Raw genomic sequence first — 17,746 nt, 5'->3', positions numbered from 1 at the left:
CTTCCAAAATATTAATACATGGTGACTTTAAAAGACACCATTGGTTGTAAAGAATGTCATCAGAATGCCATTTTCAAGTATTTATTAAGACATGCTCTGGTCTAGAAAGGCTATCAGTTGACAACATTGTAGCGACCAACGTGCGTATTCCGTGACCCAACGATGAATGGCTTGCCTCTTCAATTTCCTCAATGTATTCTTGATCGTCTTCTAACAATCCAAAAGAGTAACACAAGTCTCTAAATGAAGGTTGAAAACGACCGTTAACAGTACAGATTTATTCGAACGATTTTAGACCTTTAACTATGCTTAAAAGAATTCGTAAGAAGTATGCTTCCCTAGAAGCAGGAGACACGACATAAATTCTTCCTATGGAAAATCCTGATTTTCTTGGTTCCCAACGACGGGGTTGAGCATGCCAAACAAATTACGTAGGTAATTCAACATAAGACATTTTACGCGCGTTAGCATACTTTTGGTTGCACTTCATCCAAGCAGTAAATATGGAAGAGGAGACACTTTCAACTTTGTCCAAGAAATTATCAAGATCATCGTCCGCACCATAAACTACATGTTGTTGTCCTGGAAGATGGAAAGGTAGTCGGGTAACCAGAAGGCATTTTGTAATGGACATCATAGCCGAAAATACGTCAGGCTGCCTCATAAGCAGATAAATACCGACAATCATAAAATTGTTTGATCTCATTAACTTCTGGTTGTTCCACGTTTGCTTGTGTGTTGTTTTTGGAAAAATAAACAGTAGCTCGATCAGGTCCTGTGTTTATGTATTTAAACATATACTTCATAGATGATGCCTGATTGCACCATTCAACATTAATGTGTGCTTGATATCGTCTTAATAGGTACTTGTTGTAGGGGACCACACTTTTGTTATCTAATTGAATGTCTTCTTTTTGAACAAATTGATCAAAATCGCGTCTTCTATACAGGGGATAACCTTGTGAATCGACAAATGTTGTCTCACGAAAGTTCTTTGGGAAATTTTTTGAACATTTGTTGTCAAACATGCACGAGCAAGTCGGATTATGGGCACCACATGGACCGTGAATCATCAATTCACTCAAAAGGTTATGTAATTAAGGGTCTTCATTCTTATCAGGAATCTCCGCATAAATAAAAGGATCAACGTGTTCTACATCGGGAAGCTTATGATCGGCGTGCATAAATAAGCACAGATGAGCATGAGGCAAACCACGCTTTTGAAATTCGATTGTATAAACAATATAAACTATTTACTTATTTTACTGTTTATTTTCATGTATTTAATAACTATTATAAAAACATATATAATATGTTAAATAAAAATTATATAAAAATTAGTGGTGTGCATATCGAGTATTAACGGATATGTGTTTCTTAATAACCAAGTACCATAAAAAATAATGGTGTGTAAATTTTATTTGATATTCAACTATATATTTTGACCAAATGTATCTTGAATGATTTTGGTAAAGCAACGGTGGAGATGAGCGATAGCAGCGGTGGAGATGAATGGTCTCGTAGGTTTAATCAGATAAGGGAGAAGGCAACGAAGTAATGGCAGATTGACAGCGGAGGGGTCACGACACCTGATTTAGGGTCTGTAACGTAGGGTTTTTTTTATTTGGAAGGGGAAACAAATGGATAGAATAATATCCGGATCTGGATAATATTAGTTGGGTGGGTTGATCCGAAATAATACCATTTTTGTGAATATGGGTTAAATTAGTGAATAGGGGTAAAAATATGTGAGGAGTGGTGAGAGGTTGACAAGTGACAAAATTTAGTAGCCTTTTATTAGAGTAGTAAGATAACAACTTAAAATAACAAACAAGGTTCGTTGTTTTATTCCCATGCTCTACAACAATTAAGCGTTGTTACCGGCAGTGGTAGGTGCTTGAGTTGTAGAGCCGAACGACTCTCCCGCTTCCACTTTCTTGGCATCCAAACTTTTTTTCTTACGACAATACTTATTGGTATGCTTTCGTAGCGTGGAGCTTGACTCCGCTTTCAAAAACTTTGAACAATACTTGCACCGCGGCATCTTGTGAGTCGGTCATGACACACAAATCATAATGAACCCAAACCTCGGGGCATCGTGGTGTGTCGATGACTATAACAACATCCTCGTTACCTGCCATTGATTTTGCCGGTTTAAGCTTAATTGTGATTTAAAGTGTGTTTTATAGTTTTAAAAGTGGTTTACCAATTTCTACACACCACCTAGCTATTTATAGTATGTGTGTAAGTTATATATGGTTAAAAACCGGTTCCTAATGGTTAGTTTTGTTTAAAATTCAAAAAACCCGGTGTACCCGGTTTTTGGGTATAAACCGGACGCGGTTCGTACCCTACTGGAACCGGGTTCCCATATTACTCCACCGGGTCGGGTCCGGTCGCTACCCGGTTCTTGATTGAAACCGGTCCCATTTTGTACCCGATCTAAAAATACCCGGTTCCCAGGTTTTAAAACTACCCGATTTGTGCACGTCTAGTGCCATACAAACCAAGTATATATACGTATGGACACCAATGTGAAAACAGTAACACTTAAGTTACAACCTTGGCTATAATTAATTAATTTTACCTGTGTGACATATTTTCACATACTTAAAATCAACCATAATTATACCCGGTAAATCCAAAAAACAATAAAAACTATTGATAAGGTTTGGAATAGTGTGATGGATTTTTTTGAACGATCAAACAAGAGGTTTATTAGCCAAAAACCAAACCAGCAAGTTGCTAGTTTAGCAAAAGTATAACATCAAACCAATACACTCTCAGTTCTACCACAAATAATACAATTAAACATCAAACGTTCTCCACCTCTCTTAAGTAAAATTTGAATTCCTCGATCTATTACTAATCCACAAAAAGCTCAACGTCTTGATATCACCTAAAACATTCCTAACATGTGCCAGTTTCCTCTAAAAAACGACTTCATTCCTTGTCTTCTAAAGTCACCAAACAACCATTAAACAAACTCCAAGATATGTGTAACTCCAAGATATCGCGTGTAGAAAAAGCCGCTTGAATAACCATGGCATACCGCTTGAGCAAACTTGCAAGATACCAACAAATGTTTCGCGGTTTCGTTCGCTTCCCTACACACCGGACACCATACCATTCAATTACTACGTTGCACCTCGCTAAGGTGATTGAAACCGGTATCCGTTCCATCTCCGGCCTCTAAGCTAATATCCCTACCTTCCTTGGCTGTGATGAAATTTAAAATCAGTTAAACGAAAGTTAATTAACTTTAAACCAATATATAAACAAGGCAAACGTTTTAATAATATTCACTCATTCATTTTTTCTCCTCTCACGTAATCATACTTCTATCAATATCCTCCAACTATTAGTTTGTTAGAAGAAAAGAAAGGCTCAAAAAAGTTTGGGTGGTATTAGATCTAAGGATTCTTTATATGACCAGATCGAGTTTTCTTATTATCTATGCATTGTTATTAGTTTGGGTTTTATCCTGACCACGAGAACTTTTGTTACGAGTTTGATCCCAAAATTCATTTTGCTGTAATAATAATTTTGTTTGGCGTATACACATAGTAGATGTGTTAAATCGGATTAAATCGCGCGCCATTAGAAGTTTCGGCCTGGGTTTGGCTGAGTCACGTATAATTAATGATGCCTCGCACTTGCAAGCGTTAAAACTATAATGAGGTTCTTGAGATAATGACTGTCACGAAAAGATAATTAACCCTTAATAATCATTTAGAAAGAATAAATTATAGTGGTTAATTGAATTCAATACTCATTCTCTTATTTGATTTTCGCTTTTCCAATACAACAAATATAAATTTATCTTTACCAAGTTAAGAAAATCTTGGGTGATCAACAATCGAGTAATTAAATGGTTGACTCGTATATGGCCAGCTAAAACTCTAAAAAACCATTATAAAATCTATTAAAAATTGATTGATTTTTTCGAATACCTGTTTTATTATAATTAAGTATACCAATACTTGTTTACATTTGAAACAAATTATGACTTCACAATGAATTTTCTATTATTTTAGTTTCCTCTACATGTTTGCTAGAGCATATCTAACACTTTTTCTCGCTCCCTATTGGGGATTAAAAAATGAAATATACCTTTAAATATAAAAGACCATGATATGTTTCGTCATGTGGCGTCCAGTAAGTTTTTTCAACCTTTTGCAAAAATAAGGTATAGTGAGAAACTGTCTAGAAGAAACTTCTTTCCCCTCCTTCTCTCTCTACCTCTCTATCACGAAACGCTTAGCCATGAACATTATATACAAAACGCCAAATCAAAAACTTTGGCTGAAAACGTCTTCAAATATATACCCCACGGATTGTCTAATAATAAAACCGGCCGACATTTCTATATACTAGTTCGTCATGTTTTTAATATGTATCACTAAAAAAAACGTGTCCAAAAATATGAAAGATGAAAACTTCTTTGAAATTGTGTGGTAGCTAGTGAGTTTGGCCTTGCTGATAAAACCGTGTGGCATTTATTAAAATTGTAAATACATGAATCCGATTGTCTATATAAAAGCCCTATGTCTCATATAAAATATAATAAACACAAATAATATTAATATTTATTTACCTTGTAACAAAATGGGTAGCTGCAATGTTGTTGAAGCAATTAGCATGACGAACCCTTTAGACCCTGAGGAGTTCAGGAGACAAGCCCATTTGGTGGTTGATTTCTTAGCCGATTACTACTCCAACATCGAAAAATATCCCGTGTGTAGCCAAGTCGAACCCGGCTATCTCACAAAAACAATGCCCGAATCAGCGCCATCGCAACCCGACCCCATTGAAGCCATACTGCAAGATGTTCAAAAACATATCATTCCAGGCATAACCCATTGGCAAAGTCCGGGTTTCTTCGGTTATTTCCAGTCGAATGGAAGCACCGGAAACTTTCTAGGCGAAATGCTTCTTAGCGGGTTTAACACCGTAGGGTTTAACTGGTTGGCTTCTCCTGCTGCCACCGAGCTCGAGATGGTTGTCATGGAGTGGCTTTTGAAGCTTCTTCAACTTCCTAAATCGTTCTCGTTTTCGAGTGGTGGAGGGGGTGTCATTCATGGGAGTACATGTGAAAGCTTTGTGTGCACACTCATTGCTGCTAGAGAGAATAAGTTAAATCAATTTGGGACAACAAGAGAAGCTTTGTGTAAGCTTGTTGTTTATTGCTCTGACCAGACACATTTTTCTCTTCAAAAATCTTGTCAAGTTGTTGGCATTAGTCCGAACAACGTTCGAACAGTCCAAACGAAGAAGTCCATGAATTTTCAATTGTCTCCGGATGCATTATTAAAGGCGATTGAAGCGGATGTTAAAGCCGGTTTGATCCCACTATACGTGTGTCTCACATTAGGGACAACACCAACGACGGCAGTGGATCCGTTGTATAGCTTGAGTGAGATTGCGAAACGATTCCATATGTGGGTTCATGTGGATGCTGCTTACGCGGGAAGCGCATGCATATGCCCAGAGTTTCGTCACTTTCTTGATGGGGTAGAAGGCGCAAGCTCCTTCAGTTTTAACCCGCACAAATGGTTCTTGACCACTTTAGATTGTTGTTGTCTTTGGGTTAAAGATCGAACCGATCTTACAAAGGCTCTTTCTAGTGATCCTGAACTGTTGAAGAATAATGCAAGTGATACTAAGGAAGTGGTGGACTACAAAGACTGGCAGATTGCGCTTAGTCGTCGGTTTAGAGCCATGAAGTTATGGATGGTGATAAGAAGCCATGGAGTGACCGGCCTACGAGAAATTATAAGGAAACATGTGAAATTGGCTGAGCATTTTGAAGCACTTTTGTTAACTGACAAGAGATTTGAAGTTGTGGTTCCTAGAAACTTTGCGACCGTGTGTTTTAGGGTGTCGCCTTTGGCTAACGATAGTAGCGATGAAGATTCTAATCGTTTGACGCAGTCTCTCTTGGAATCGTTAAATGGGTCGGGTTTAGTTTACATGACGCATGCGGTGATAGGAGTCTACGTGATTCGGGTTGCAATTGGTGCAACCCTTGTTGAGGAGAAGCATGTTAATATGCTATGGGACATGGTGCAAGAGCATGCAAGTCGTTTGCTAGCTATTACCTAATATATGCCAATATTAAATAAGTTGCACCACTACAGTAATTTGTACTCAAATTCTCTTGCTTTTCGTGTAGTGTTTTTCAAATGGATCTAGTATTGAATATATATAAAATAATGTGATTTTGTCGTTCAAATAATCATGTGTCGAATTATCACGTAATGATCCAAAAGTTGTGAACAACATATAAGAATCCAAAAATGTAGGTTTCTGATTAAACAAACCATAAATGAACCGAACACATGAGTTTAACCAAAATTAAATGCTTTTCATTTACACATAACAGATTAATATAGTAAACTATGAATTTACCCAGCGTGTTGCGTCGGGCAAGTCGGTAAAATCTGGTGGTGGTAAAACTCAAGCGTTGTCAGTCTCGAGCGTTGAGATGATTAGTCGACGTGAATCCAGTTGGTTTCTTACGATACCAGAACTAAAACAAAAATGACAGTTGATCGGTTTTCGTTACGGTGGTACTGGAACTAAAACAAAAGGCAGTGACATTATGCGAATTTGGTCGGTTTCTTCTCCTTCGTTATGGTTCAGGCACTAAAACAAAAAATAAAAAAGAAAACTGGCATCCGGTCGGTTTTCGTTACTTTTATTATGGTACCGGAAATAAAACAAAAAAACCAAATGGCATAAAAAACCTAGCATTTCCAGTCCCGGACGTTGATGCAGTGAGTTTACACGAATTCAGTCTGTTTTCGTTACATGAACAAAAATTGACGTTATGTCGGTTTTCATTATGTTCGCAATACTACCAATACAAAAAAAAAATCAAAGTGGTATGTAGAAGTTTGGTGTCGCCACTTAGTTAGCGGTACCAAACTTCTCCTTTATATATCTACCAGGGTTTAACCCGGCGCGTTGCGCCGGAGCAGGTTGGTAAAATTCGGGCGGTGGTAAAACCTAAGCGTTGAGGCGGTAAGTCAAAGTGAATTAGGTCGTATCGGTTACATGCGATATTGTACCGGAACTAAATCCATAAATAAAAATAAAAATAAAAAAATGAGGTGGCCCGATGGGGTGGCGTTGGTTGACAAAACTCGAGTGTTGGTAAACAAGACCGTTATCGATCCCCGACGATGTGGCGTCTACCCAAATTTGGTCGGTTTTTCGTCAAGTTTATTTTGGTTTCTGAACTAAAACAAAAGGCGTGAGTCTATGTGAATCCGGCCGGTTTCCGTCACATTTGTTACAAAATTGGCATTCAATCAGTTTTCGTTACATTTGAACTAAAACAAATTTAAAAATTGTTCTCACCAATAAGATGCCGCCAGACTGTTATTTATATAAACACGCAACACAAGTAGCCAAATGAAGTACTTGCGTAACCAAAACTCTTATTCATGTTAGCATATTAAAAAGAACACATAAAATAACTAAAAAACAACATAAAACAAAAAAACCATGTTTAAAGAAAAGATTGTTGTTTTAGTGTGCTTCAAGCATGCCTCGAACCTAGATGCCAATGACTTCCCTCATTTTCCTAAGAATTAACAATCCTAGCAACAACCAACGCACAAAGATATCTCAATTTGTTAAACATCAAAATGGTTTATAAAAAACAAAACAAAAAAATATAATATTCAAAAAAAATTGTGACACCAAACTTCTTAATTATACTATACTAGATTTTCACTCGGCGTGTTGCACCGGGGCGATTAGAAAAAACCTCAACGTTGAAACCTGGGTTTTGGTAAAACCCTAGCGTTACGTCGGTAAGTTGATGTGAATTCAATTAATTTCGTTTACGTTCTTTACGATATAGACACCATCGTTTACGTTCAGTTGGTTTCGGTTATAATTGTTATTGAAAAAGAACAAACACAAAGTATATCAAAATGGGCAACAAAGTAAAACATAATCAAAATAGTAAGTGATACCGAAACGTGTCTCGGCCACGCCTCAGGAAATTACTTCTCCACCTAATTATCTAAGAAAGATCAAACAAATTGCTTTTTGCTGCAAAAAGATATCACAACAAAGACTCGAACACAGGGTGATTGAATTAAAGGTAATGTTTATCTTCCTAGCAATAACCATCCATACAAGCGATATGTCATTGTTTTAGGTCCGGTATTATGGCATTTTAAGTGCATGTAAGATTGCAAAGGTAAATTCCGTGGCACCACCGTTCAATATTTATCTTATACAAGGCGTTGCCCTTTTAGTTGGCGGGGCTTAAATTTGTTACGATACCGAAACTAAATCTAAAACAAAATTTCCTCAAATTATTATACTTAAAAAAACTTTCAAAAAAGAATATAAATTGAAAGGCAAAAAAAAGTGATGTTATAACCCACCAAAATTAAAACAATTTAAGTTAAGAAAAAGAAAAAAATATCCATATGAAGGAACCAAGGTTTGAACCTTTGGCAACTCAACACAAAGAAAGTTAGCAAAAAGACACTTTAGCCAACACACCTTCACTAACAAATTTATTTCATTGATGAAACTAAAATTATAAATACTAAAATAGTAGGTTTCTAAAAAAAGTTATGACACCAAAATTTGATATTTATCTATATAGATAATATGATTGATGCACAACCCTAATCATCATTATTTAATTTTTTTTTTTAGTTGTGTATGCTGGTATATAGATACTAACCATCATTATTTATCTATACTATATATAATGTATGAAAGAAGAGCAAATTAAGACACTTTAGATTTAAGGGATTTATAAATTATTCAAGATATGGTACAACCTTTAATACATCTAGAGCATGGGCAAACTTGTCCACTAAAAAGTTAAATGCGGTTACTTAAGTAATATTTACAACATTAACCCCTTCACTTTACTTAATTTTTGTAAATTTTAAAATTTGTTACAACTATGATCATTGATCTTTCACTCTTTTGTGACTTTTATTTTCATTTTTAACTCAACTTCCCTCGTGATTTTTAAACATTAATAACTTTTTCATGCGCTAATATTTTTTTAAAGAAATTACACAATAAAAACGAGCATGTTTTTCTCTTTAATTTGACTATCATATTGTTATAGTTTTTTAAATTTAAAAAAAAATAACATTTTACGTAGAGGCATTTGCGATCTGGTTTGATTTTGATGGTTTTTAAATTAAACCGTGGGTTAAATCGTTATTAACCGGTTTTTGTCGTCGAAAACTGAAACGAACATTTGAAAAGTGTAAACGACCGGCCAAAAGTAAATGAAAAAAATTAATGGTGAAATCAAACCAATGACCGATTTGAACGTTATTTATTATATTTTTATTCTAGTCCCAGCATATGAATAAAACGTTTAAATTTGAAATGAATGTTATTGAGAACTTGCTCCACGTTCAGTCTAAAGGTTTTTCTGTCCCTCATAAAGAAAAAAACCATGTGTCGTTGAGAACTTGCTCCATGATATGTTCTAGTTGAGAACTTTCTCCATGGTGTGTACTAGTTTATAGATAATTATAACTCGTATTAAATCCAGGATCCTTAGTCAATGAGGGAAAATAGAATATATTGGTTGGAGTCAAGTTATATTGGCTAGTGTCAGAGTAGGTTGGGCTAAAATTTGCATTAAATGGTATATTTTTTTGCTAAACAAATTATATACTAAGACATACGGACTACATATGGTACTTATAAGTTCAAACTACCCGAATCAAGACCATGATATTAAAAGCGTGAGGCGTTCTGAGGCTTTTAGGTCTCGAAAGTCGGAATACTAGATGCAAGAGAAGAGCTTCACATAACGAGTAAGTTGTTTTATAATAAAACACTACTAATATATTATACATGATAATTTTACATACTTAATACTTAAGCATAAATAATTCACAACTCAAAATATGTATAAAATACACATTAATCATCTCTATATTATATAGTTTTACTTCTACTACCTTTTCAGATATATAAAAATGATATAGGAAATTATAACAAAACTAGCTTTTAGCCCGTGCGTTACACGGGTTGTTTAATTTTTTTTAATGTACATAATAGTGTGGAGTTTAGTGTAGAAATCAATCAATAACATCACAGTATGAATTCAAAATAGTTTATGAAAACCAGAAATCAAAATTACATTTACATTTAGTTTAAGTAAGAAAAGATCTCTTTGAAGACAGCATTTTTTGTGTTGTTAGTTTGTTTTCTATATTTGTCTAGAATAAGTATCTGCAGACCCTTTTTGCTTGTAACTCTTGATAAGGCGACTTATAGTTGTCCATGTGAGAAGACATCGTTCTTTAGGTACAAACCAACCCTATTTAATGACTGTCTGTGGTTTTTGTTTATAGTTATAGCGAAACAAACTAATAAGGGATATTATCGTCTTGTAAATTTGAATGCTATGTTCTTGTCAAAGGTGTTAAAGCGATTCTAGGTATAGATATTTCCTGAAAGAATTTTCACTTCAATTACACGGGTACCTAAAGAAATAACCTGAAGCCTAGTGCCATTGCATAAGCCTTTCTTTTGATCAATATTTTTTAAAAGCATAACCGACACTCTCACTTTTAGTATAAGGCGATGGTTTGGTAGTCCAGCTATTTTTATACCGTTTAATAGCTCAGTAGAGTATAATGTTGGACAGCATTTTCGTTTATATAGTCATACTTCGATACAGAATCTGAGCTTAAGTACTCAACCGGTTCACCTTGGAAGCTTTCGATTAGACGGTCGTTTATTTCATGTACGACCTCATTTGTTGGTGTAAGTAATGCCCTATGTTGAAAGTAATTAGGGCTCCTTGTTTAAAATGTCTGGATACACAAACTTAATTAGCTTTGTGATAGGGGCATTACATTTTTCGATAAGTAAATCAGTTAGTATCTCTATTTTTATAGTACCGTCATTAGGACCACCAACTTTACCTCCTCCGATGTCTAGCACCATTGTGCAAACTTTTTTGTTTCCTTTATATCAGGAGATGGTTGACCAATTGTTAACCTTAAGTTCCTTGTTAATCTAAGGACACAACATTCATTCCAAAAGTATGAAGAACATAGAGATGCCATTACTATTTGTTGTCTGCTTCCTTTTTGAATTACTGGCATAATTTGTCTGAAGTCGCCTCCAAACACAACAAATTTTCCTCCGAACAGTAGTTTAGATCGCAACACATCTTTGCATGTTTACTCTAGAACTTGAAACACATGTTTGTGGGTCATTGGGGCTTCATCCCAAATTATTAATTTTGTTTTTTTGTAATAGCTTCGCCTCATCCGAACCTAGTTCTATTACACAAGAGGAGTCCTCATTCAGGTTAAGTGGAATGTGAAATCTCGAATGTGTTCATTATTCAGGTTAAGTGGAATAATGATGCAATTCCGCTTTAGACAACATTCAAAACAATATCATCTTCTGATCGTATTGTTGAAGTTAATGTCTTTCATAAGTACTTTTTTCCTTTTCCACCATAACCATAAACAAAAAAACGCCACCGTTAGTCTTTAGAAATTTTTGTTGTGTGAAAAATTTCGTTATGTTCTGAGGTGATCGTAGCGAAGAGATTTTGAAATTCTTTTCTTTCAAATTCTTGGTCGTATGACTGTTCGTCAAGGATCAACCTATTATTGATAATAGATCAGGATTCTTCATTGGAAAAATGCATCGTCTCATACCTAGTTAAGCTAGTGTTGTTTTGTTGTAGTATTTTCTGGATTTCAAGTAAGGTAAGGTTCTTTGTTTGTTCTTCAGTCAGTTGCAACCCTGTAGAAGTTTTAAACAAACTAGACTTTTAATTAGTAAGTTTAAAATTTAACATTTAATATTATTTAAGACATAGAATATACCTAGAGATTTTAAAAGTTTGCGTTGCTTATATATTATGTCTTCCGGGATGAGTTTCCATGCACTATTCCATACATGTTCGGGTCTAGAGACTATCAGCAGACAACATTGTAGCAAACAATGTGTAACATCATGAAAACTTCGAACTAAAATTGCCAAGTTGCAAACATAAAGGACTAAAAAGAAAATCTGTCATCTGGGCCGGTCGCGATACGCGACAGCCTTAGGCCCAAAGACATTTATCTTTTTTATATTTCTTTTATATTTATCCTTTTTATATTTTCTTTATATTCGGTAAACTTATTCTAATATAAATTTGATTTCTCCCTTTTTGGCATGTATGTAGTGAACCTTAACTGGAGGGATTGATTGATTATTTTTGGGAAACTTCAAGGGCTGTTTACATGGACTTTTCAACTTCAGCTTGGGTATTTAAAGGTCTTCTCACCTTTTGACACAACACTCCATTTCCAACTACTCTTCTATAAATATATATTAGAAATCAATTTATATTGAAAATGATAATAAGACAAAAGAATATAGAGATGGTAATGGAGAATGGGTTTGGGGAGATTATTAGAAAATGATGTATAAATAAAAGAAATCATGTTTTTTAGTTAAATTTTAAAGATGAAGATAAAGAACCCATTGAGAATGCTCTAATCCGCTAACTCTGATTTATTTACAAATGTGGTACCAATTGTTCGTCGCACGCCCGGGCCTAAGATAGGGGTGCGACACAATGATCGTAGGTAATCATATGAACCTGATAGACTTGCTTCTTCAATTCCCTCAATGTATTATGTGTCATCATCAAGTAATCCAAGGGCATAACATGCATCTATGAAAGTATTGTATGGCTGACCGTTAACAGTATGTATTTCTTCAATACTCCTTGGACCTTTCACTCTGTTTATAAGTACCCTTTAAAATACGCTTCTCCAAGAGCAGGAGATATAGCGTGTACTCTACCAATACAGAATCCCGACTTTCTTCGTTGCCATCCACTTGGACTTAGATGCTAGACATATTTTGTAGGGAATTCTGAGTATGTTAGTTTACGTGCCGCACAGTCATTTTTGTTACATTACATCCATAATTCGAACATTGAAGATGAAACAGTGTCTATTTTTTCCAACACATTTTCAATGTCGTCACCTATACCATAAATGAGTTGTTGCTTACCAGGAAGGTGAAAATGTAGTCTCATAACCGTTGGAACTCTATAATGTATATTGTAAGCAAAAATACGCCACGAAGCCTCACATGATATCGACAGTCATAGAACTCTTTAATTTCATCAATGTTTAGTCTACATTATTTTGACCCTCTCCACCGTTAGCGAAATACATAGTCGCTTGATTGGGCCCTTTGTTTATGTATTTGAAAAGATACTTGATATATGAACCCTTATTACACCATTCAACATTCATGTGAACCTTATATCTTTTTTAAGAGTTTTGTTAGAATATTCAATTTCAATGGTATATATTTATCTTTTTTATATTTCTTTTATATTTGGTAAACTTATTCTAATATAAATTTTATTTCTCCCTTTTTGGCATGTATGTAGTGAGGGATTGATTGATTATTTTTGGGAAACTTCAAGGGCTGTTTACATGGACTTTTCAACTTCAGCTTGGGTATTTAAAGGTCTTCTCACCTTTTGACAAGAGGCACGAACAAAAAAATATTTTGCCTTCTCCCTTGCAACTACATCATAAGCTGTTGTGTTCGTCTCCGCTGCTCTTCGATCATCCGCATCCAGTTGGTTGCAGTCTGAACATCATCACATCATGAAGCTAGAGTAATGTGTGACAACTAGTGTAATACCTTTCATATTTTCACTGTTATGTTCTGATTCTAGTTTGTATTTGTAAGGTGTTTATTCAATAAACGATTTTGTTTTGTCAAAGGAAACCATTTCTTTACATGGTATCAGAGCCTCGTGCTCTTGGTCCTGGCTATCCTTTGACAATCATTATTCGTTTGATATTTACAAGCCCTAATTTTTTTGGAGAAAAGAAACCTAATTGAAACTTTTTTCAGTTTAACCTTATTCTTCTTGTTTGATTCATATTACTTTCATCTGGCTCTCGGTTTGTTTGTCCTTTCAGATTCATGTGGCCTGTAGTATTGGCAAATTGACTTCTGCTCTAAAAAAAGAATTACTTCAAGGAAAAAAGAAAATCTCACCTGGGATTTAATCACCCAAGTCTAAACTCTTGATCCTGTATTCAAAATTTGAGAACACAAGTCTTTTGTCTCATCTTCTTCATGACATCAATCTCTGTTAGATCCTTCTAATTTCCCTTGTTTTATTTTTTTTTATCTGCATTAGGCATTTGTGGCTGGGTTAGAGGGACCAACGTATTGGCTGGAAAAAACAGGGAGAGACATCCCCTGTAATGTGTGCATATAGGCATCCTAGGGTTTCTGTGATATCATAATTATCTGTTTGTGCTCACCTATATTCTGTTGTTATGGACGGGTCTCCAAAGGCTGTTGATAGAATGAGCAACCTTGATTTTGCTGATCCTTCGTATCTTCACTCTTCCGACACCAATAACTTATCTATAATAAATCTTAAACTTATTGGGACTGAAAATTACTCCATATGGGCGAGTTCAATGGAATTAGCTCTTCTTGTCAAAAATAAAACAGGATTCATTGATGGAACTTGTGTCAAATCTACTGACAATCCTACCCTTGCTATGCAATGGGAACGAGGCAACTCTGTTGTTTTGTCATGGATTCTTAATTCTATAAGTGAAGAACTATATGTTGGGCAAATATTTTCAAAAGTTGCTTCTGAAGTTTGGGCTGAGTTAAAAGAAACATACAATAAGATAAATGGGTCTATAATTTATAACTTACACAGACAAATTAACTCCACATGTCAAAATGGTTCATCCATCTCTGACTATTATCACAAATTAAACTTATGTGGAGGCAATATGATAAGTTAATTGATCTTCCTAAGTGCACATGTGATGATGCTACTAATTTATCAAACTTTAATCAAAGAATCAAACTTATGAAATTTTTAATGGGGCTTGATGATGTTTACCAACCTTTAAGAACTCAAATTCTTACAAAGAACCCCTTCCTACTGTCAAAAATTCATTTGCCTTGATATCCAGTGAAGAATCCCATAGATCTCTCAACCATTCTGAAAAAACTCATGCCACTGCCTTTGCTTCTAGAGGCCCTGATCCTAAAAAAAAGGTTTAACAAAAGGGAACCTCTAAAATGCTCACACTGCAATCTTACTGGTCACACCATTGATAAATGCTTTGAAATTGTTGGGTACCCTCCCAATTATAAAAAGAAGACCAATATTCAAAGAGCCCAACAATCTAATGATCAAGATAAACCTAAGATGGCTAATGTTTCCCAAACAAACCATTTTCCGTTTACACATGAGCAGGTTAACAAGATCATGTCCTTGATATGTGAAAAGTCCGGAAGTGAGGGTCTAACCTCTAATATGTCAGGCAAGCTATTTTTCTCTATTGGTTGGAACACTTTTTTATGTCTAAATAGCTTTAAAAACATGGACTTCTCTAAACACTGGGTCATTGATTCCGGGGCTAACCAACACATGGTTACGTATGAAAAGGACCTTGTTAATTGTACCGATGTTTCTGACCTTAATCTCACTGTTTCTCATCCGAATGGAACTAAGGCTCTCATAACTAAAATTGGCAACCTAAAAATATCTGATCATGTTACTCTTAAAGATGTGTTGTTTATCCCTGAATATACCGCTAATCTCCTTTCTGTTAATAAAATGGCTAAAGACAATAAAGTTTATAGCCTGTTTACTGAAGATAACTGTTATATTCAGGACTCTATGCGCCAGAAGTCGAGGGTTTGTACTTGTCAACACTTTTAACAAGGGTGAGTCCTTAGATGGTTCTGTTTTTGCAAACTCTGCTGCTCTATCTACAAAATTGTGGCATAACAGGTTGGGTCACCCCGCTGAAAATGTTCTACATGTCCTAAAAGATGTTCTTCCTCTAAATACCATTAAATCTACATACCCATGTGATGTGTGTCATCAAGCTAAACAAACCAGAAATGTATTCACTTTAAGTGACCACAAATCAAATGATCTAGGTGAACTTGTTCACATGGATCTATGGGGACCATTTAGGGTGACAAGCAGAGAAGGTTACAAATACTTTTAAACATTGTTGATGACCATTCTCGGGCTGTATGGGTTTACCTTCTAAAATCTAAGGATGAAGTCTTTCAAAAAATCATAATTTTCTTCAAACTAATTGAAACTCATTTTGACAAAAAAATAAAAATTTGTCGGTCTGATAATGGGACTGAGTTTGTCAACAAACAAGTGGAACATTTTTTTGAACAAAATGAGGTGATACATCAAACCTCGTGTGCTTACACACCTCAACAAAACGACATTGTTGAGCGAAAACATAGGCATTTACTTAATGCTGCTAGATCTCTCATGTTCAGGGCAACCTTCCCCTCAATATGTGGAATGAATGTGTGTTACTGCTACTTACCTCATCAATAGGATTCCTTCTTCTGTCCTTGCTGGTAAATCTCCTTATGAGTTGTTATTTAAAAGAAAACCTTCTTTATTACATCTTAGAAGCTTCGGGTGTCTTGCTTTTTGCGCTAATTTAAATGCTTTAAATAAATTTGATTATAGATCTATCAAATGTGTTTTTATTGGTTATTCTGTTGAAAAGAAGGGGTATAAAATGTGGGATCTAGAAAAAAGAACTTCGTTTTTTTCTAGAGATGTAAAATTTTACGAAGATATTTTCCCTTTCAAACAAAAACCATCCTCTGACTTTATTGAAGGACTAAAACTTTTTGATGAATTACTTGTAAAAAATATGCAAAGCAAGACACCCACACCCGATGATGTGCTAAATGTGTCAAATACTCATGAGGGGCATAACAGTGAAGTTCAGCAACCAGATACTCTTCTTTTGTATCATCTTCTCCTTTTGGTACATGAAACTCACTTAGTACTCCCTAAAATATATATATAAACATAGTTAAACATATATTCCTAAAGTAAAGACAAAATATATAGTAACAAGTGATTTGCATACCTTAACAGCTTCTTGCATAAAGAAATCAACATGCCAAATAATTCTCCAGCAATCCTTGTGAATCTTGTGATGAGCGCGCAAGCATTGAGTATTGCAAGAACACATAACATCACAGAGGTCCAAACACAGACCCTAATTACAACAACAATATGTATTATCGTATAAATGAAAGGTAATATATAGATAACTAATTAACTAATCAAACTTTATACATTAAAAACAAGGCTGAAAAAGAGCATACCATCCAGCCCAAGCTAGAAACAGATCTTTCCCCAACTCGGGTCGTTCTTTGGCAAAACTATACAAGTAACTGTACATTATTACAGTAGGTTCCGCAACACCTAATATCAAAAGCGGCTGTCCACCGAAAACTGAATGAATAATTCCACATATCGCAGTAGAAGTGAGAGTTTCTACTGCACTCAAGATATCATCTGTCCTCAGAAACAAAAACAAAAAAAAAATCTTTTGAGACAAAGAAGCATAATGTTGTATTAATAACATATTACACAAATATATCTTATATGCAGTACCCGTTTCCTTATTTAGCTGCTCACCGAATGCAATTACCGGAAGGGCAGATGCAAAGAAGATGTATGCTGTTGGAGCTAATATCCTAGAAAAGATTATTATTAACTTGTTAATCTGCATGATATCCAAATACTAATCTGCATGAAAACGAGATACCTGGCGCCTGAACCGAGTGCCCCAACCCAATCTTGCTTGTAACACTGCAATCTTCCTTGAACATCTTTCTTAATCCCACTAAAAGGGATTTTAGGGGTATCCAT

The 17,746-nt window shown here is 35.2% G+C and overlaps 1 protein-coding gene and 1 pseudogene across 1 annotated transcript; one reads left to right on the top strand and one right to left on the bottom strand.

The window, feature by feature from the left end:
- LOC143572629 (putative boron transporter 7) overlaps positions 1–17,746 on the bottom strand; it is a 32,271-nt pseudogene extending 14,525 nt beyond the window's left edge.
- LOC143572623 (tyrosine decarboxylase 1-like) lies at positions 4,573–6,241 on the top strand. The gene has a single exon (XM_077057731.1). The coding sequence runs from the start codon at positions 4,609–4,611 to the stop codon at positions 6,103–6,105; it is 1,497 nt and encodes a 498-aa protein (XP_076913846.1). The 5' UTR covers positions 4,573–4,608; the 3' UTR covers positions 6,106–6,241.

Source organism: Bidens hawaiensis, unplaced genomic scaffold, assembly GCF_021521415.1.
Source record: "Bidens hawaiensis isolate Kalapana, Puna unplaced genomic scaffold, B.hawaiensis_p1.1 tig00025981_1, whole genome shotgun sequence".
Taxonomy (NCBI): Eukaryota; Viridiplantae; Streptophyta; class Magnoliopsida; order Asterales; family Asteraceae; genus Bidens; species Bidens hawaiensis.
Note: the sequence above shows the minus strand (reverse complement) of the source record. Positions and strands in the feature narration are given on the sequence as shown.